General features: G+C 34.3%; 1 protein-coding gene across 2 annotated transcripts in view; it reads left to right on the forward strand.

The window, feature by feature from the left end:
- The window catches only part of KHDRBS2 (KH RNA binding domain containing, signal transduction associated 2), a 507201-nt gene that overhangs the window by 74115 nt on the left and 411445 nt on the right, over positions 1-21641 (forward strand). For both annotated transcript variants that reach the window (XM_032463333.1, XM_006187704.2), the window contains exon 2: positions 7754-7881. In XM_032463333.1, coding sequence (XP_032319224.1) covers positions 7754-7881 — 128 coding nt within the window. The remainder of the gene's footprint in view (positions 1-7753; positions 7882-21641) is intronic.

A 21641-nucleotide genomic window follows, 5' to 3' on the forward strand; every position in this document is an offset into this window, starting at 1 on the left:
AAAATACCTTTGGCGTTTTCTTACCCATTCTTTGAGACTGAAATTGGAAAGTGTGCATCTTTCTGATCAATATCAATGAAGTGAAACTTGTGTTAAAGCATTTCCTCGTATTCTTTCATTAAGGTTAAGTTTATATTTCAAAATGAATAGTTATTATTTATGGTATATTTGCGAATTCATTCTGGACTTAAATTGTGAAATGCTAGAGGCCTGCTGTTTTATAGGACACGGATCTCTGAAATTTCACTGGGGAAGGGGTTTTCAAAGGAACATGAAAATTATTCTTTTATTTTATTGACGCTAATCGTTAAAGATTTGGTTCTGCATTCAGATATGAAGAGCAGAAAACATTTTTGCTTAGTAAATAAAAAGTTTTAATTTGAAGGTGGGACAAGTGAGATGCCCTTTACTCAGTCATATTATGTAACTGTAAGTTGTTCATGCTCCATCTATAATAAGGAGTTCTAATCACCAGGCAGATGGCCACTATTTATATTATAAAGTTCCTTCTGAAAATGTCTATAAATAAAAGGATTTTTTTAACAACCATATATTGACTTTCGGTTTTAGATGAGCATAAACTTCAAAACAGGTCAATACTGGCATCATTCCTCGTTGTTATATTGAAAGATCATTTACATTTTATTGACAAAAACTCATGTTCTTCCCAGACGAATTCCACATTCTTTGCTTCAGTATATTTTACAATTATACTTTGCATATAAATGTTCTTTTCTCATATATTGCACTGAAAATTATTTTCAGAGTCTACTTGGTAATTAAATGTTTCTTTCTTTGTTTTTATTTTTAAAATTTTTTGTTTATTATTTTGTTTTATTTTTTGTTTTGTTATTTTTGTTTATTCCTTTCATACTCTATAACTTTTTGTATATTTTATTTATTTAATTTTTTTGTTTGACTTGATTAAAGTATAGTTGATTTACAGTGTTGTATTAGTTTCTTGTGTACAGCAAAATTATTCAGTTATACATACACATATATATTCTTTTTCAGATTATTTTTCACTATAGGTTATTACAACATAGTGAGTACATTTCCCTGTGCTCTATAGTAGGTCCTTGTTATTTATCTGTTTTATATGTATTAGTGTGTACATGTTAATCCCAAACTTCTAGTTTATCCCTCCCCCCTTACACTTTGGTAAGTGTGGTTTGTTTTCTTTGTCCTGTGGGCCTGTTTCTGGTTTGTAAATAAATTTATTTGTATTTTTTTTAGATTCCACATATCATTGATATAATATGATATTTGTCTTTTTCTGACTTACTTCACTTAATTTGATAACCTCTGGATCTATCTATGTTGCTGCAAATGGCATTTTTCATTCTTTTTTATGGCCGAGTAATATTCCACCATGTATATACACACACACGCAAGCACGCACGCACACACGCACACACACACACACACACACTATTCTTTATCCATTTATTTGTCAATGGACATTTAGGTTGCTTCCATTCTTGGGTATTGTCCATAGTGCTGCTGTGAACATTGGGGTGCATGTATCTTTTCAAATTGGAGTTTCTTCCTGATATATGCCAGTAGGATTGCTGGATCATATGATAAGTCTATTTTTAGTTGTTGAGGAACCTCCATACTGTTCTTCATAGTGGCTGCACCAATTTACATTCCCACAAACAATATAGGAGGGTTCCCTTTTCTCCACACCCTCTCTAGCTTTTATCATTTGTATTCTTTTTGATGATAGCCGTTCTGACTAGTGTGAGTTGATACCTCATTGTAGTTTTGCTTTGCATTTCTCTAATAAATAGTGGTATTGAGCATCTTTTCATATACCTGTTGGCTACCTGTATGTCTTTGGAGAAATGTCTATTTAGTCTTTTGCCCATTTTTGGATTGAGTTATTTGGGTTTGTTTGTTTGTTTTGTTATTAAGCTGTATGAGCTGTTTATATATTCTGGAAATTAAGCCCTTGTCAGTCACATCATTTGCAAATATTTTCTCCCATTCTGTAGGTTGTCTTTTTGTTTTGTTTATGGTTTTCTTTGCTGTGCAAAAGCTTATAAGTTTAATTAGGTCCCATTTGTTTATTTTGCTTTTATTTCCATTACTCTAGATTCAAAAGAAAATCCAAAAAAAAAAAAAAAACCAAAAAACTGCCGTGATTTCATGCTTTTACAGGTATCTGTCCAGTTTTCCCAGCACCACTTATTATTGAGGAGATTGTCTTTTCTCCATTGTACATTCTTGCCTCCTTTGTCATGGATTAATTGACCATAAGTGCATGGGTTTGTTTCTGGGCTCTCTATCCTCTTCCAGTGATCTATGTGTCTGTTTTTGTGTCAGTATCATACTGTTTTGATTATTGTAGCTCTTCAGTATAGTCTGAAGTCAGGGAGCTTGTTTCTTCCAGCTCCATTCTTCTTTCTCAAGATTATTTTTGCTCTTCAGAGTCTTTTGTGTTTCCATACAAATTTTAAAATTATTTGTTCTAATTCTGTGGAAAATGCCATTAGTAATTTGATAGGGATTTTATTGAAACTGTATGTTGCTTTGCGTTGTATGGCCATTTTAATAATATTGATTCTTCCACTCTAAGAACACAGTATATTTTTCCATCTGTTTGTGTTATCTTCAATTTCTTTCATCATTGTCATAGTTTTCAAAGTACAGGTCCTTTGCCTCCTTAGGTAGATTTATTTCTAGGTATTTTATTCTTTTTGAGGTAATGGTAAATGGGATTGTCTCCTTAATTTCTTTTTCTGTTGTTTTAGTATTAGTGTATAGAAATGCAACTGATTTCTGTATGTTAATTTTGTATCCTGCAACTTTACCTGAATTCATTGATGAGCTCTCTGGTAGTGTCTTTAAGATTTTCTTTGTATAGTAAATATCATGTCATCTGCAAATGATGACAGTATTACTTCTTCTCTTCCAATTTGGATTCCTTTTATTTCTTTTTCTTCTCTGTGGCTAGGAACTTCCAAAACTATGTTGAATAAAAATGGCGAGAGTGAGCATCCTTATCCTTGTCTTCTTCCTGATCTTAGAGGAAATGTTTTCAGCTTTTCCCCATTAAGTATGATATGGCCTTGTCATATATGGCCTATGTTATGTTGAGGTATGTTCCCTCTATGCCCACTCTCTGGAGAGTTTTTATCATAAATAGATGTTGAATTTTATCAAAAACTTTTTCTGCGCCTATTAAGATGATCATCTTAATGATTTGGTCTTTAAAGGGTGTATGATTCTAAGAATTGGTCCATTTCTTCTAGGTTGTCCAATTTGTTGGCATATAGCTGTTCATAATCTTCTTAAAATCCTCCTTATTTCTGTGGTATCCATTTTTATTTCTTCTCTTTTGTTTCTGATTTTACCATCAGGGCCTTCACTCTCTTTTCCTTAGTGAGTCTAGCTGTTTGTTAACTTTGTTTATCTTTTCAAAGAACCAGCTCTCAGTTTCCTTTATTTTTTTGCTTGTCTTTTAAGTCTCTATTTCGTTTATTTCTGCTATGATTTTTTATTATATCCTTCCATTTACTGACTTTGGGCTTCCTTTGTTCTTTTTCTATTTTCTTTGGGTGTAGGTGATTGAGGTTTTTCTTGTTTTTGAGGTAGGCCTGTATTGCTGTGAACTTCCCTTGTAGTTCCCACTTGCTGTCTTTCATAGATTTTGGTCTGTCATTTTTTTCATTTGTCTTCAGGTAATTTTTTATTTCTCCTTTGATTTCTTTATTGCCCTAATAGTTGTACAGTCCCATGTTGTTCGTTCTCCACATATTTGGATTTTTCCAGTTTTCTTCTTGTAATTGATTTGGACTTTCATATCATTGTTATTGGAAAAGGGGTTTTATATGATATAAGTCTTAAAGTTATTGAAACTTGTTTTGAGTCCCAGCATATGGTCTATCCTTGAGAAAGTTCCATGTGCTCTTGAGAAGAACATGTATTCTGCTGCATTTGGATGGAACAAATCTATACAAATCTATAAAATCATGTCTGATGTTTCATTTAAGGTCAGTGTTTCCTTGTTGATGGATGATCTATCCATTGATGTAATTGGGGTGTTAAATGTCCTTACATTATTGTATTGCTGTCAATTTCTTCCTTTAGATGTGTTAATAACTGATTATATATTCTGGTATTCCTCTCTAAAATGACTTAGCATCTCTACACAAAACTGTTCAATTATTGCTGGATTATAATGAATGCCTTTCCATTTTTATGGATACCTATGTTGTCTAAATATTCCACAAGGAGCATGCATTAATTATGATGTAAAATTACTTTAAACTAAAAATTAGAAAAGGAAACTTATGTAGACATTGCTTTTCATTGTTTTAAAGACATGCAAGTTTGGTGTACTCCATTCTGTTACTACACAGTGGAGAAATGCAGTACTGAGCTGTTAGTCATATAGATATGCTTGATAACTCCCTGAAACTATCGGAAGGGCAAAATGACCATGAAAATTTTTAAAAGAAAGTATAGAAATGAACAGAAAAAACAGTAGAAATGCTATCTCTATCTCATTTAGCTCCATTTCTTCATGGAAAAGTTTTTGGAATTAATCATCAGTTGATCAAATTGCATAGCTAAAAATGCCTAGGTAATAGTTTTGTAGAAAGCAAATAATGTCAGACAAATGTAATTTATTTCTATGACAGAGTGACAAGAGAAGAAACCATAACACTTAGTCATCGGGGACTCAGTGGCTTCTTCAGTGTGTCCCCATTACTGTTGTCTCAGTGAACAAGTAAGAAAGTTATTAGGTGGGTAAGTGCATGTACCCAAAGTGCGGAGATCAAAAGTTTGTCATCAGCATCAGAGGATATAATGAGTAGCCTTTTCTTTGCCGTTGTCAGAGTTCTGTATGTAATAATTCTATCAGGAATTGAAAGACTTGAGTAGAGAATGCTTCTTGGTTTACAAAGACAGTTAAAGTGACTTGTTGATACTCTGGAGTACAAAAATAAGAATCTGATGCTACCATACAAAGTAGAAATTATAGACGTACTACATATAATTAGTTTCCAAAAAGCTCAATTTATTTTAAGGTAATTGTCTTCGGGGAAATTAGAACATGTAACTGGAAAAAGTCATTGTAAATGACTGTACAAACTATGCAGCATGGCATTCATTCAGGTATTATCTTAGTGAGCAATGTAATCTGACTTCAAAAAGATTTTTAACAAATTGCACATGGGCCAAATAAATAATATGTTAAAAGATTATAACCTGGAATTTTACAGGGATTTCATATAAACTATGTGAAATTACTTATGAAAAGATGCTTATTAAAAATAAAATAACAAAAACAAAGCTGTTTGATGCAATACAGTATTCCTCTTCCCTCTAGAAGTCCTCAGACCTTTAAATAATAATTGTTTCAAAATGTAATATAAATTAATATGAATTAAGAATTTCCATACTTAATAACATGGATGGACTCAGAGGGTATTATGCTAAGTGAAAAGAGTCAAAGAAAGGCAAATCCTGTATGGTTTCACTTATATGTGGAACCTAGAAAACCAAAAAAAGTGAACAAACATAACAAAACAGAAAAAAATTCATAGAAACAGAGAACAATCTGGTGGTTGCCAGAAAGGAGGGCGATGAGGTGATGGGTCAAACAGGGAAGGGAACAGTACAAACTTTCAATTATAAAGCAAGGCAGGGGGACGTAATGCACAGCATAGGGAATATGGTTCATAATATTGTAAGACCTTTGTGTGGTGACAGATGGAGACAAAATCTCCATCAAGACTTACACTGATGATCGGTTTGTAATGTATAAAAATTTCAAACCACTACATTGTACACCTGACACTAATGTATTATTTTAAGTCAATTATAATTTAAAAAATTTAAGTGAATAACTAATTTTTTGAGAAAGGCAAAAAAAAAAAAAAAGTGTCATCATCTTTTCTTTACTCCAAAATAAGAGAAACAGAATGTTCTTGTTGCATCTCTAATAGAACCAAAAGAGCTGAAAAACTGTCACATTCATATTTTAATTTAAATAGTGCTTTGAAATAGCATAATTGGCCAAGAGCAAGGAGGGAAGACATATTTACAGGTGATTTTATGATAATAATAACTATCTAATATACATACAAGAAATAAGGGAAAGTCAGTTTTCAAGATTTCACCAAAACATTGATTTTCCACAGTGAGTTGCATGAAGTGACTCTAGGTCATACATTTTTTTCTCACCATTTCATCCCTTCCTTTTTAGACCAAGTCAGCGTCATCTCTCTGCTGGACAGACCCAAGCTGGTTTCTTTGCTTGTTCTCTGCCATGATTGGTTGTCAATCTGATGTTATCTTTACAAATGAAATCAAATATGGCCGAACTCCCTCAGCAAAACCACCCAGGGGCTTCCCTTCATTCATGAGAAAAAGCAGAAAATGTCCCCTGTCCTACACGCTCATATCATCTGTCCTTTAACCACCTGTGAAGGTTTTCTCTACACCCACTAGTCTTCAAACACACAAGCCATCTTGTTTCTGCTGTTCCAAGAGTGAGTCAAGCCACTGCTCCATCGCACTGTAAAATTTGACTTCTTGATCTCCTCATAGGTTACTCTTTCTTAGTTTCTGGACCCCGCTCAAATATTACCTTATAAATCTAAAGTAATAGCCCTGCTCCTTGACTGTGCTCTCTTTTATATTCTTAGTAGCTTGACTGTATTTATTATTTACCTCTACACATAAATATGCATGTGCATATATATTCATTTTATAATTATTCATTTCCCCCGTCAGAACATAGATTCTGTAAAAGCAGAGACATTTTCTTGTTTTCTGTTCTACTTTTGGTACCTATAGTAGAGGTTCAAAGATCTTTGTGGAATAAATTAATTTTAAAAAGGAAGAATGATAAATAGTATACATTTGCTTAAAAATATCCATTTGGGAACATTCTCTTAGGGGAAAATGAACAGCACCTCTTAAACATCTAGACAGATAATTTCATGTTGATGAATATGAATGATAACATTTACAAATTTAATCTTTTATATGACTTCTCTGTGACCCCTTTTTAAATTGCATTTAAGTTTGATTAGAATATAAAATAGCACGCTGTTTATCTTTACTACCATATTTTAGATAATGGATGATTACTATTTTTGATTATTTTTTTTCTAAGGAATAATTCTGAGTAAAAATAAAACATTTAACCTTAGAATATATTTGTTCTGTTCACTGCTCCTAGGAAAATTGTTTGCTTAGATATTTTAAATAGTTACATTCTTTAAATGGCATATTCTTTCTCACATTTTGTTTGAAGACGTTAAAAATTAATTGCATCATTTGTTTCACAGAAGACAGTCAGACCCTCAATCATCACGTTTTAGTTTTAGTTGACAGGGATCATCTTACAGATGGTAACGGTGCTGACGTAGCTTTTAACAAGGTGTTATTTAGTCCTTTTATCAAGATTCTTCAAAATTGCATTATTTGCAAATATTTGTACTATATATAAAAATAGATTTAAAAAAATTTCTTCCATAGAGTATAGCGAACTACATTCAAAATCTTGTAGTAACCTTAATCAAAAAGAATATGAAAACGAATCTATGTGTGTGTATGCATGACTGGGACATGATGCTGTGCATCAGAAATTGACACACTGTAACTGACAATACTTCAATTTAAAAAAAAGATTTTTCAAATTCGTTTTTCAGGAGAGTGATAAGAACAATCAGCATATTTATGATGAATTCTCATTTAATTTACTGTATTTTCTTGTAAATTTTTTTTTCAGAAATTGAAAAATTTCAAGGTTCTGATGGAAAAAAAGACGATGAAGAGAAGAAATATCTTGACGTCATCAGCAACAAAAACATAAAGCTCTCAGAAAGGGTATTGATTCCTGTCAGACAGTATCCAAAGGTACTGCCACATATGCTTTGTTCTCATAGAATTAAGGTGAAATCGATAAAAATAAGACTTGATACTTGATTCATTGCCGTTCATGAAATAGACACATAAAGCTTTGTTATATTAATATACACATATGCATGATACCGACATAGAAGAAGGAAAGCTCTGTGAAAGTACAAGGGTGAGAGTAATTTTCAGTGGGATGTTGTAGCATTTTTATTCTGTGAATGTGGGACGCATAACTAGACATTGCAATCATTTATTTAATGTGTAAGTAGTTCAATAATTTGACTGTCCAAATACACACACTCAGTAATGTTTTGGTTCATGTTGAAATGCATTTGCTTACTATATATAGAAGCGAGCAGAATGAATGATACTAAACATGCAGCATTAGCCACTCAGCAGAGAGTTTCTATGTCTAGGAAGCCTGTATCATCTTTATTAGACCCTCGGATTGTATGTAACCTCTGGTCTTCTAGATTCAGGGTTCATTTGTAAAAATAATTATGATATTCTCTTGAAAGTACTTTTTCAGGAGACAATGTGTCATCCTGTGATATTTTTATCTCCAGAATCATGGTTATAAAACGTAGCATTCAGTGGCATATTTTCATCACTTATATTCATAAATTCCACGGTTAAAGGCAGTTTTTTATTTTCAAATAAATTGCATTGGCCAAAAAATGGAAACTCAAAGACTTAAGCTGGTAATTAACTTTCCGAAAGGTGTGTCTGAAGCAAGGACCATGTAATTATCCTAATAATAAAGATTACAGAAATAAATGAAATAAATGCTATAGTTTACCAATTGTCTTCTAATATGGTAAATTTTAGTAAGCATGATTCAGTAGAAGGTTGTGTTTATAATTATTTCAAACAGGATAAACTGTTACAGCACACCAGACCATAAAATTTAACTTTCAGATGAGGTTTTTTTGGGCATGCAAGTTTTCGGCTTCTGTGTTTATCTTGAAAGAGACTTACTTTATTGCAAGGTGCATTCAGTGGGTACATATTTTAAAATTAAATTTACTTTACAGTTATACTTTGATGAATATTAAATTCATGAAAAGTTTTACAAAGTAATGAAATATGGTAGAAATGTGATGAGATATTACGAATAATGTCTCTCTTAAGGAACTAGATGATTTGACCCCTTACAGTCCAGGTAGAGTACAAGGCTCTTTCTTTAAAGCATATATTTAAATATTATATAACTCAATACTGTTTCTCAGATTAACACTTGTCTATTCTCTGGCTGTGGGAAACCTAGTCACGGACTCAGATCCTCCTTCTCAGTAAAATGAAGCTCTATGTCTGACCAAATTATGTTGGTAAGGTGTGGAAAGCATTTCACATCCTGATGGCTCCCAAGTGACAGTATGAGTGAGTTTTACGCTGAATATTACAGTAGTTTATGTTTGATTTTTAATGCACGTTTATAATGATGGATACTGAAACAAGACTATTTTTAGAGTGTCTACTTTTTGTGTGAGATTTAGTTTCTTAATTTATAGAAACATTTCTAAACAATGAAACTCCCTATGCGTATTGAAATAAACCATGTCTTACTAGCAAATTATGGTACCTCCTTGAATTTTCAGAATCACAGAATGGTTGAGCTGAGACTAATCTTGTAAATCACAGAATATACAAAACTTATTTTACAGATGTGATAAGTGGGGATTGCTCAAAGACACAGCTTTGTTATAGATGGAATACTTAGAGAGTTTGCTGTTATTTTAAATTGTTCATTTTTTTGGTGAGCCATTACATTTTTAACTTCACTGATCATGCTCACATTTTGGTGTACTTTTTCATGTCAAGTATGGAAGAATGTGAAAAATGATCATTCTTAATGATGAATAGTTTTGAAGAATGTTATCAAATAATAGTGTATGCCTTATAAATTTACCATCTTTAATTGATGAATATAATGCCAAGCCACTTGAATTTATTATAGCAATGTGCATTTCATAATCTGCTTATCATACATAAAAGATCCCTGAGAACCCTTTCCCAGGAAAAGAGCACCGAGAGACAGAATTGTCCATCAAGTTGACCCATATTTATTTTTGCTTGCTTTTATACTATAACAATAAAATTAAAATCAACCTTTTGAAAACAATATTTTATTTCAAAAATGGTGATTTCTTCTCCTGCTGAGTGATTATTGCCAGAATAACCTTCTCACTTAGAAAAATATCTGTGGGGCTGAGTTATTTGTCAGCTGTCAAGTATGTAGTGTGGAGTGATGCTGTGAACTTTGAGCAGGACACCACGGTGTGGATGGATTTCAGGTTTATAATAAAAATTATAAAATCTTGAGCTGATCATTAATGTGATGGTGTCATTCCTCTCCAACAGAGAGGAAGACATAAGTGTGGGGATTCTTGAGGAAATGACCTTTCCTTGATTTTACTACTTGACTTTTTGGGGTAGATTCTCTTTCCGTTCGTCTCTAATTACAAGGTAATTTGCTAACTTAATTGAGTAATTCAAGGAATTGAAAGACATTTAAGATTTTTCAATTATAGAAAATATAAGAAGGCTGTTCAAACACATTAAGAATGATTTATCCAGCTCTACTGCTTTGTGGCTAATCACTTAATTTGGAGAAAATATGCCTTATTATTAAATTATTCTAATGGGCACTTTCTCTTGATTGTTTTCAGCGTTTTGTTTGTAACAAATTAGTAAATAAATAGACTTTGTGCATCTATTGTTTACATTTGCAAATGTTTTAGGATCAGGGAAATTATTTCTTGATAGTCAGGTCTGTAAGGAGGCACTGCGTTCCTCCATAATCCTGAGAGAATGATGCCAAAACTCACCGTCCTTAAGGTTAGCTCCTTCTCCTTATGTCCACAAACACTGCATTTTATAGTCCACTACACAATTTTTTTTCGAATTTTAGTATTTCCAACTCATGAATATTACAATGAGAATCATTTTACAGTCTCCTTCAGGCAAGCAGTGGTTGTAACTCACGGTTTTTGTCTCTAAACTTTGCACGTGTGAACTTGCGTGGCTTTTTTATATGGAGTTGTTTGTAGTGTTGGAAATTTGTGTATTGAATTTAATCCCAACAGGACCTAAGAAACAAAGATATGTAAAGACAGACACTGTATTCTGTTTTGTAACTGTTAGATGTGTAAAAGGGCTATGGGTCACAAGCACTGGCCTTGAGAGCGTGCTGGGGGACGGGAAGCTGCCGCCTCCACCTGCAGGACGCCTGCCTGTTGCTACTGTAACATGTTTGTCCTCCTGGGCCGTTCAGCCTCTCAGTGTCTTTTAAAAACATCCTTTTGATGTTGCCTTCAGAATCCTCTGAAATACATCAGACGTTTTCTTCAATGAAATTTGCCCCAAGGCCCACTTTTTCTTTCTCGACTCAAGCTACTGCCAACTTTTTAAAGCACTAAATTGCCAGGAGTATAAATCAGCCCCAAATCTGGCCCCTTGAAGATCAAAGGCAGCCGCGCTCCCTTGTACTGCTTTTGAAATCAATTCCTTATGCAGATTAATGCAGAAAATTAAACTTCCAAAATGTGTTCAGAAGCACCCACTTGCTCTGTGTCCCGTCTTGCCCCACTCAGTCCCAGAGAGAGGGGCTTCCTTCTGTGCCTGGTTGCCAGTTACCATCTCCGAAACACCTATTTTTCTAAGCAACGTGGTTTTCTAAAAGCCATCCTGTAGCCTACATCTTAAGCTAGTTTTATCTTTACCAGACAGAGACCACTGCAGAGCATCACTTTTTATTTTTCTAAAGGAAATAGGAAAGAGGATTTGATGGGCTCTGTGATTTCAGTTTCATTCATATCAGTTTCCTAGTCTCTCACTGATGAATTTAGATCTCAGTTGAGATAATAATGACACTCATTTTGTATGAGAAAGAAAAAAAAATTGACAGTGCTTCTGGAATGCATTCTCTTCAGTAGAATGTCAACCGGAATACCCTTGTATTCCAGGAAAATTTAGAAATCTGAGGAGCTATTATGTTGACTACTGATCTTTTCCAACGACTTTCTTTTAATCAATGCCCATCCCATGTATTTAGATATCACTTTTCCGTATGGTACTTAAACATTTCTTGGTCTCTGTTGACCCACGTATTCCTTATCCTGAATTCCGTGTGCTCTTTTCCCCATCCTTTTTGACGTGTTCAGCACACCCTCCCAAAATATGTGCTCAGACGTCCTAAAATGATCTCTCCTCGTCTTTGTCTAGAACTCATAGAGGGTCTTCAGTCTGTTTTAACCTGCTGCTCCTGTTCTGTTAGGATATTTCACACTTACCCTCCACTGGAACACTGGAAGCTCCTTCAAAGGAATCATTAAAATGCACATGCTTTTTTGAAAGCTGCCCAAAGCTGTATCCTTGCTCAAGGGTCCTTTGAGAGCTGAAACACCTTCTGCCTCACATCCCCTCTGTACCTCGCCACTCTTTATCTGCGTGTGTGTTCATTTGTTTGTCTGATTCAGTGAGCCTTCGGTGGGTCTCTCTACACCCACTAGAGTATAGATGAACCTTCAGTCATTTATTTTGTTCTTGCAGTAGAAATGGTTTTTATAGAGATCTTCAAGAGAGTAGAGGGAATGACCACCATTATAATTGAGAGGCACTACATGACCCATTGAATGGATTCCCATATTGTTATTGACCTTGAAAGACTAATTGATGTATGGAACCAAGTGAATTTCATATAAATTCAAGCACTGTATTATACCTTGACTTTAGCGGGAAAAACTTTTGCTGGAAAGGATACAGGAAATAGCAATTTATGCATTTCTTCCCCACCTCCAGAAACATCTGGATAAGGGACATTGTTCCCATCTAGATAAGAGAGTATTGATTATTATTGTGATTATTGTAATAATACTAGGTTAGTACCTGACTACAATCAAATTTTTGAAAGAAATTTAGATTCATGTACAAAAAATTGTGAGTGACTTTTATTTAGTTTTTTTCAAATATAAGTAATTGTTGAAAGAAATTTGTGTAACACATTTAGATTTCTAACATTTTAAAAATAATTTCCTTAAAAACATATGTATATCACCAAAGACTACAACAATTCAGTTATGAATATCAATGCAGAAACTTTCAAAATATCACCAAATGCTGTGTATCAGTATTCTTAGCACCATTATCTCCAGTAACCAAAAGATGGAAGCAACTCTAATGTCCTCAGCTGATGAATAGATAAATAAATTGTGGTATATGTACAGAGTGGAATATTATTCAGCCTTAAAGAACAATGAAATTTGGATGCATGTTACAACATGGATGAACACTGAAAACATCCTGTTAATAAGGAAAATTAGCCAGACACAAAAAGACAAATATTGTATGATTCTACGCATGTGAGATACTTAGAAACTTAGAACAGGCAATTTCATAGATACGGAAGATAGAATAGAGGTTACAGGAGCTGTGGAGAGAAATGAATGGAGAACTATTGTTTAATGGATGCAAGATTCCTCTTTGGGATGATGAAAACGTTCTGCAAATGGATATGGTGACAGCTGCACAACATTGTGACAGTACTTAATCCCACTGAATTTTGCATTTAAAAACATTTAAAATGGTAAATTTTATGTTGTATATATTTTATTGCAATAAAAATGGTGTTACAAAAATAATTACCAAATGAATTTCAATAGCATACTGCAAGGAAAATAAGTTACACCCAAATGTAGTTTTACTACAGGAATGCAAGACTGGCTTGGTACTTAAAAATACTTTTTAAAAAATTACTGAATTTTAGGATCAAATCAAGCACTTGATAACATCAATTTTCTATTCCTTGTGAAATGAACGTATATAATAATTATACATCTATAATTAGTGTGAAGAAATTGTTTATTCAGTAAGTATTGGGGAGAAAACTAGTACAGCATTTGGGGCAAAAGAAAATGAAGGGAAGACTCAATCCCTAACCCATCTTTTACATGAGTATAAATCTCCACTGGGTCTAAGATTAAATGCAAAAAAAAAAAAAAAAAACCCAAAAAACAAACAGAAAAGCAAAGTATTGGGACAAATTATGGCGAATTTACTTCATAATATTTGATTGAGGGGAAAGCATTTCTAAGAAAGGTGGGAAATATTTGAAGCCATAATTAAATGATTAAAATATTTTATACCATAAAACCAAAACTGCTGTACAAGAAAAAATAACGATGATGATTACCAGCATTAAAGTCACAGTCAACATGTCAAACGACTGTGACTGTATGAGAAATACTTGAAACACGTGGCGGAAGGTTCGTGTTATTTATACGGAATGCTTCTGCTTTTCTGACTGAACAAGAAGCCAGTTAGACCAACAGACGGTTATCACACACGTACTGTGTAAAGCAAACAGAAAAAAGCCTGAACCTCACTTACAGAAAAATCAAGTTAAGATTAATTTGACATGCTTCTGTTCTCCAGCAGATCATGAAAAAGCTTTGGTTGTAACAGATAATGGTATTAAAGCATGGAGAAAAAAATACTCCATAAACGGGTGCTTAGAGCATGGGGATTCAACCATTTTAGGGAGCAGTTTTGCAAAATCAGTGAAAATCACAAGGCATAGACTTTTGGAAGCAGTTGGATATTTAGCAATTTATTTTAGAATTATATATTTTCACAGATATGTGCTGTTAGGTGAAAGTGTAAAAGATTATAAATAGGATGATTCTCTTCAATATAAAGGGATATATTTATACTTATATATGTATATATATATGATAGAGAAATAGATTAATAATAAGTAAATCAAAGAGGACTTTGTATTGGAGGCTCTTTTGTGCTGTTTGAATTAATTACTACTAACATGTTATTTTCCTAGTAATAAAGATTTTTTTTAAATACTGGCTAGTTGAAAACATTTAAAATAGAAAAAAATTGGTTCTACTTAAAATTTTTTCCTAGAAAAGAGGAACAAATAATAAAAACTAAGGATTATTTAATGTTTTTATATATAGCAGACACTTTATAGTTTTAACATCTGCTTATTCAATTGTCACAAAAATCCTAGTATTTCTATCTCCTATTTTGTAGACAAAGAAACTGAATCTTGGAGGAACTCATTTGCCAAAACCACATTATTAGGAAATGACCGATCAGGAGTCACATCCAGAGACTCTGACTTCAAGGCTGTTGTCCATATCTCATTACACCGTGTGGTTCTGTTATTACACTGTAAGCAAATGACATCCTAAAACATACAGTAGAAAATTTGATCATCATTTGAAGTGAAGTAAGCCAGAAAGAGAAAGAAAAATACTATGTGATATCACTCATATGTGGAATCTAAAAAAAAGAAAAAAAAGAGGACACTCATGAACTCATCCACAAAACAAAAAGAGACTCGAAGACATAGTAAACAATCTTTTGGTTACCTGGGGAGAAAGGGGGTGGGAAGGGATAGATTTGGGAGTTTGAGATTTGCAAGTGTTAGCCACTATATATAAAAATAGATTTTAGAAAGTTCTTTACAGCAGAGGGAACTATATTCAATGTCTTGTAGTAGCCTTTAATGAAAAGGAATATGAAAGCGAAATTATGTGTGTATATGCATGGCTCAGACATGATGCTGTACACCAGAAATTGACACATTGTAACTGACTATACTTCAATTTAAAAAAAAAGGAAAAGAAAATTTGACTTCAAACATGACTCATCAAAATCTAATCAAAATGAACTTAAAAACAGATGAAGATTTTATTTTTATGAAAAAAAAATCATACAGTCCTTTTTCTGGTTTATGAGTAAATATAGTGCTTCAATAAAGAGCACAGCCTGAAACTCAAGTTTAGAGGAACAACTAACTTTAAAACATCATGAAGCAGCCCTTAAATCTGGAACCTCACACAGAGAAGTAAGGTTCATGTGAGTACCCACCGTGTATCAAATGCCCAGCAGAGCACAGTGAACTGTTCTGTTCCCTCAAAAACACTTCACGAGTTCTGAAGGAGAGACTAAGGTATAAAAATATTGAAGGAACTTTCCTAAGCCACATGCTGGAACAGTGATAGTGTTAACATTGGAACTCAGGTCTGTTGGCACCAAAGTCCCTCTTCTTTGTCTCAAGTCATAACCACTGTTACGATTCACTTTCTTGTATATGAAGAGGCATTGAGAGAATTTTGGACACAGACTGCTAAGATTGCAGAGGTTCACAGATGGAAAAGCAGATGTATTTCTCCTCTGGTGGTAAGTCAGGCAGAAATAATAGACTCATTAGTTGGAGTATGTCTCATAGTTTCTGTGGTCTAATCTTCTCCTCAATTTAGGAATCATTTCTACAATATCTGTGATACTCATCAGCCTGTCTACAAATGCCTCTAGTGATTAAAAAGAAAGTTCACTGCATTGTAAAACAGATCTATTTTTATATTGAAGTATAGTCAGTTACGATGTGTCAATTTCTGGTGCACAGCATCCTGTCCCAGTCATGCATATGCATACATAGATTTGTTCATATTTTTTATTAAAGGTCACCATAAGATATCAAATATAATTTCCTCTGCTATGCAGAAGACATTTGTTTTTATCTATTTTTATATATAGTGGTTATCCTTGGCAAATGTCAATCTTCCAAATTTACCGCTTCCCACCGCCTTTCCTGGATAACCATAAGATTGTTTACTATGTCTGCAAGTCTTTTTCTTTTATAGGTGAGTTCATTAGTGTCCTCTTTTCTTTCTTTCTTTCTTTCTTTCTTTTTTTTAGATTCCGCATGTGAGTGATATCATATGGCATTTTTCTTTCTCTTACTTCACTTAGAATGATGATCTCCAGGTCCATCCATGTTGCTGCAAGGGGCATTATTCTTTTTTATGGCTGAGTAGTATTTCATTGTGTGTATATGTGTGTATATATATATATATATATATATATATATATGTATGTATGTATGTGCATGTATATGTATGTGTGTGTGTGTGTATATATACAACTTCTTTATCCAGTCATCTGTTGATGGACATTTAGATTGCTTCCATGTCTGGGCTATTGTATATAGTGCTAATATGAACATTGGGGTGCAGGTGTCTTTTCAAAATAGAGTTCCCTCTGGATATATGCCCAGGAGTGGGATTGCTGGGTCATATGGTAAGTCTATTTTAGTAAGTAGCTAAAATTTCTTGAGGAATCTCCATACTAGAACAGTCATATCTAATAATGAGTAGACATTGCTGTTTGAGACACTTTTTTTCATTGAAATATCATCTTTACTCCTGAAGATTGCTATGAGTCCTGGTTTTGCCTTTGGCTTCACTAAAGAACTCACTTGAAACAGTTGAACCATGCTCTTGCTTGAACTGTCATTGATACATGGTCTTCGTTTGGTTGCTGGCCACCATAATTTATTTTTATCTCCTCTTACAAAACAGGTTCCATGTCTCAGCCTTCTCTGTGGGTTTGTACTCTTCCACAGCACTTGTTAATGTTGGGGTTCCCCGGGGATTATCCATGGTGCTCTTTGTGGCATGGCTTCCTATGGGAACGGCTTTCCAGGGCTGCCCATCCAGCCAAGACCTGTCCGTAAGACTTACATATGGAGCTGCCTGCTTGACATCACCACGTGGACGTCTAGGCATCTCAGATTCAGTTGGGATTCTTCTTACCCCATGTGTCCTTCACCTGCCGTATACCTGGCTTGGTTGCTGGCAATACCATCCTTTTACTTGGTCAGGTCAGAAACTGTGGACTCCTCTCCATGGCTCCTCTCTTTCTCCCCCACATCCTATCCAACTGGCCTGGTAAACCCATTTGTCTTATTCTCAGAATACGTGGAGAATCAAACAGCTCTCGCCACCTCCGTGGCTATTACTCTGGCCCGGGTCACCGCCTTCTCTCCCCTGGATCACTGTGAGAGCCTCTTAACTGATCTCTCTGCTCCACACATGCCTTCATCTCTTCCTACCCAAGCACCCACAATCCCTATCCCCTTCTCTAGACTTTTTTTTTTTCATAGCATGTATCACCTTCTAATGTACTTGATAATTTTATTACTTGTTATTTCATGCTTTCTTCACACTAGAATGCAAACTGCAAAACACCAAGTGCCCTTGTCCAAGTCATGGGTGCTAGTCACCTAGAGCTATGCCTAGCACCCAGCTAGGTGGTCAGTAGACAATTTCTGTATGGTTATGGAGTAATTACACAGATGCTTCTCTTAAGACACTCTGGCTGGAGGAAATACAGTTGAGGTGGAAAGATCCAGGACAAAGAACTCACTGTTCTCACCTTCTGCCTCTTCTTACAGAATCTGCAGGGGACCTGTCACCATTGGAGCAGGGACATCACAGGTCCTCTGGAGGCAACACAGTGTCCCCTCCTCAGTGAAGGCTCAGTGCTGCTCTAGTCTTAGCAGAGAGTCCAAGTCCAAGGAAAAGCAATTACAGTGAAAATCTGACTCAATTCCCATGCTCAGATAATCAGTTACTTTGCTTTACCAAATTGTCTAATTAACATGAAATTCAAAGTTTTAACTCTACTTTCAAGTCATTTCTGAATATCTTGTTTTATTATTTAAATATCCATTTTTAGTAAGTGCAGTATATTGAACGTTACTTGACCTTTTACAAAAGAGCCTACACCATCATTCTAAATATTGATTCCAGTTAATTCATTGTCATTTAGGATCTATTTATTGGATCTATATGGCAGCCACTTGGTATTCGACTCATAAATGAAAAATTAAAGGATGCTTTCACTGGTCTCAGGAAATCCTATAGTTGATTTAATCAGTTGTTCTAATATGGCTTCATACCAGGATGGATCCAGAAGCTTTGGGAATGTGTTGGATCGTCTTTAACACTCTTACTTAAATTTTAGAAGCTAAGGTGTGAAAAGGAGGCAGGGATATAGAAAAACTAGATCATTATTTGAAAAACTTAGCAGAGAAGAGAAGAGAGGTTGGCTGTTATTTGGGATGTAGGGTTGAGAGGAGCAGAGGGTAAGAATGGGGTAATATTTATCTTACTGTCAAGTCCTCTCAATAGAGAAACCTTAATTTATATGGTTGTTTTTGCATCCTGGTAATTTTTAGTCTGGCTTCTCCTGTAGAGTTTCTCTGTTTCTGGAAAGAAATTTCTAAGAATAAATTAAGATGCAGATTTTCTTGAGATGCTGAAGATTACTGTGAAGAGACAGTATACTATAATGGGAAATAATAGAATTTTGACCCAGGTAGACCTAAGGATGAGTCACAATTCTACTTTCATTCAACTATGACAGTGGAAATTTCCATTCACACTTTCAACAATGTTTTTCAGCTGCAGCATGAGTGTAGTCTCATGGTCTGAGGTTTCATCAGGAATACATGAGAGTATATGTACATACTTGGCCCAGTACCAGCACACAGTGTAGCCTTGTACAAGAATAACCACTGAACACATACTAGTTTCTTCTTTTTTTCCTCTTAACAATACTCTTGGTGGGGAAGCACCTACTTTTGCTAGGCGCTCTCTCTCTCTCTCTCTCTCTCTCTCTGTGTGTGAGATAAAACAGGTAGTTGGAATTATTTCACTAAGAGTTCTATAATTCCATTCCTGAAAGGGAAAACAATGAAGACATCAATAAAAACATAGATGAAATGACTGAAAGAGGACTACATTTATATTAGTGGTAATAAAAATTTTTATTTGTTGACTATTTACTATGTATCAAGCAATGTTTTCTGTGATTTATATTATTACTTGATTGAATCCACTTACTATTCTGTGGCATATGTACTATTCAGAGGAGGAAATTTAGGTGCAGATAAAATTAAATTATTCAAAGTGACATAGACATTTAATAATGAATCAAGATTGAAGAATAGGAGAAAACTTAGGCAGTAATGTTATCTTCAATGTCTGCAATATTTATTGATGAGGCAAATTTCATCCTTGTTTATTTAAATACAACTCTAAAGCATTGTTAAGTATCCTTCTCCTTCATGTGCAAGTGTTTGGGATTTGAGACTGAGATTTGTGAAAAGTCACATGTTGAAAAAATGAATACTCGGCGTGTAATATTAAATTATGAAATGAATGTTTAAATAAGCCACATTGTTGTCATTGGATTTTTACATATCAGGTCTCTGACTCATAGTTCTACACCACGTTGTGTTACAACACATGAGTGCATGCCCAACAGAACATTTTGTTTACTTCCTGTGTTCCCATCTGAAGATACATCTCTTAGACATAGCAATTGATGCTGCTGCTAGATTATTTTTAATTACATGTACTAACTGAGAGCAGAGTGTCCTGTGTTTCCACTAGCTGGATACCCGGTGCGTGGTTTCAGGGCTATCCGCAAGTGTTGAAGCCTCAGAACTCTTCATTATCACTGTGCCAATAGTCACTGTGCTTCATTAATATGACAGGCTGTGTAATACGGAATTAGAAGGCATAACCCATGTGGGGCTTAGCTCATTTTTATTTTTTATTTTCTTCTTTTAGTTTTATTTTTGTCTTTTAAAGTAAGAAACCTAATGGGAAAATGATGAATTTCATGGCATCATAAAAAGCTACAAATTAACATTTGGAAGAGTAACTCCCATTGCCAAAAAAAATCTGAAAACATTTTTGTTTTGTTTTGTTTTATGACTTCAGCAATAGATCTAGCTTAGAAGAGAACTTCCCTTTCTACATTCTGATTTATTGCAATTCGAAGAGAATACTAATGTTAGGTCAAAAATGGAATTTGCATTTTAAGGTAGTTTTAATGAGGAAAATTTAATTTCTGAAGTGGCCAATACCCCTCTGAATTTTCATCAAATTTTTAAAAATGATCAAATTTACAAACACTTTTGCAAGTTTTGGTTCTCTTTTGGGTCTGATTTCAAAGTCTTGAGATAATTTTTGATTTTATAGTTTCACACTAATCGTGCAGTTGACTTTATTATCTACATTTGATCATGTATCCCATTATTTGATCTTGCTTTAGGTCAACCTGAGTCTATTAAACTAGTTAAAAAATTTAATTATAAGATTTAATGTAGTCTTCAAAACTTCTCTCTGAATTTGCCTTTTAAAATGCAACTGTTTGATTAAAAAAAGTGACAGTATAAGATTCAAAAAAAGCACATAGTGTATTGGAACTTGGGAAGCATTTTTCACATGTTTGTCATTTTTATATTTGCATCGCAGATGTTTTGAAATTATTAACATCTTTACACACAGTGCTTTTGTACCTGAGCTCTCAGAGATAATTGCATTGATGGCTTTACTAAGAGACTTATATTTATTTATTTTTTTTTACGTATAGAATTCTTTCTGGCTGCACCTTGGGAAATGTGTGGGGAAATGCATTAAATTAACACAAAATTTTACTGCCAACCCATATGTTGTCTAACTCGGCGGAGAAATGGCTGCAGCAGTATTTCACACGTGTGAGAAGAAGCTCAAGTGCATTGTGTATTCTGAAATTATGGTGGGGTTTTCCCCCAGCACACACCAGTGGGACAGAGCCCTCCGACCTTCACAGGAAGTGGAAGGATCAGGCAGAAACTATCACTGTTTTTCTCATTTCCATCCATCTTGCAAATGACTTATGTGAATTCTTGTCTTCTTGTAAACTGTGGAAGACAGACCTGGGAATAGCTTGTTCTGTGCCTTCTAAAAACAACCATATGAGGAGAATTGTTTTAGATTATTCGCATGGTGCTCATGCCTTAAGGAAAAGAATAGGTTAGCAATGCAGTTGAATAAAATGATGCACATGCATTTTGCTGCTCTGGGCAGCATGGGGAACAGAACCAAACCTAGTGGCCTTAAAGT

The sequence above is a fragment of the Camelus ferus genome, chromosome 20 (assembly GCF_009834535.1).
Source record: "Camelus ferus isolate YT-003-E chromosome 20, BCGSAC_Cfer_1.0, whole genome shotgun sequence".
In the NCBI taxonomy this organism is placed as follows: Eukaryota; Metazoa; Chordata; class Mammalia; order Artiodactyla; family Camelidae; genus Camelus; species Camelus ferus.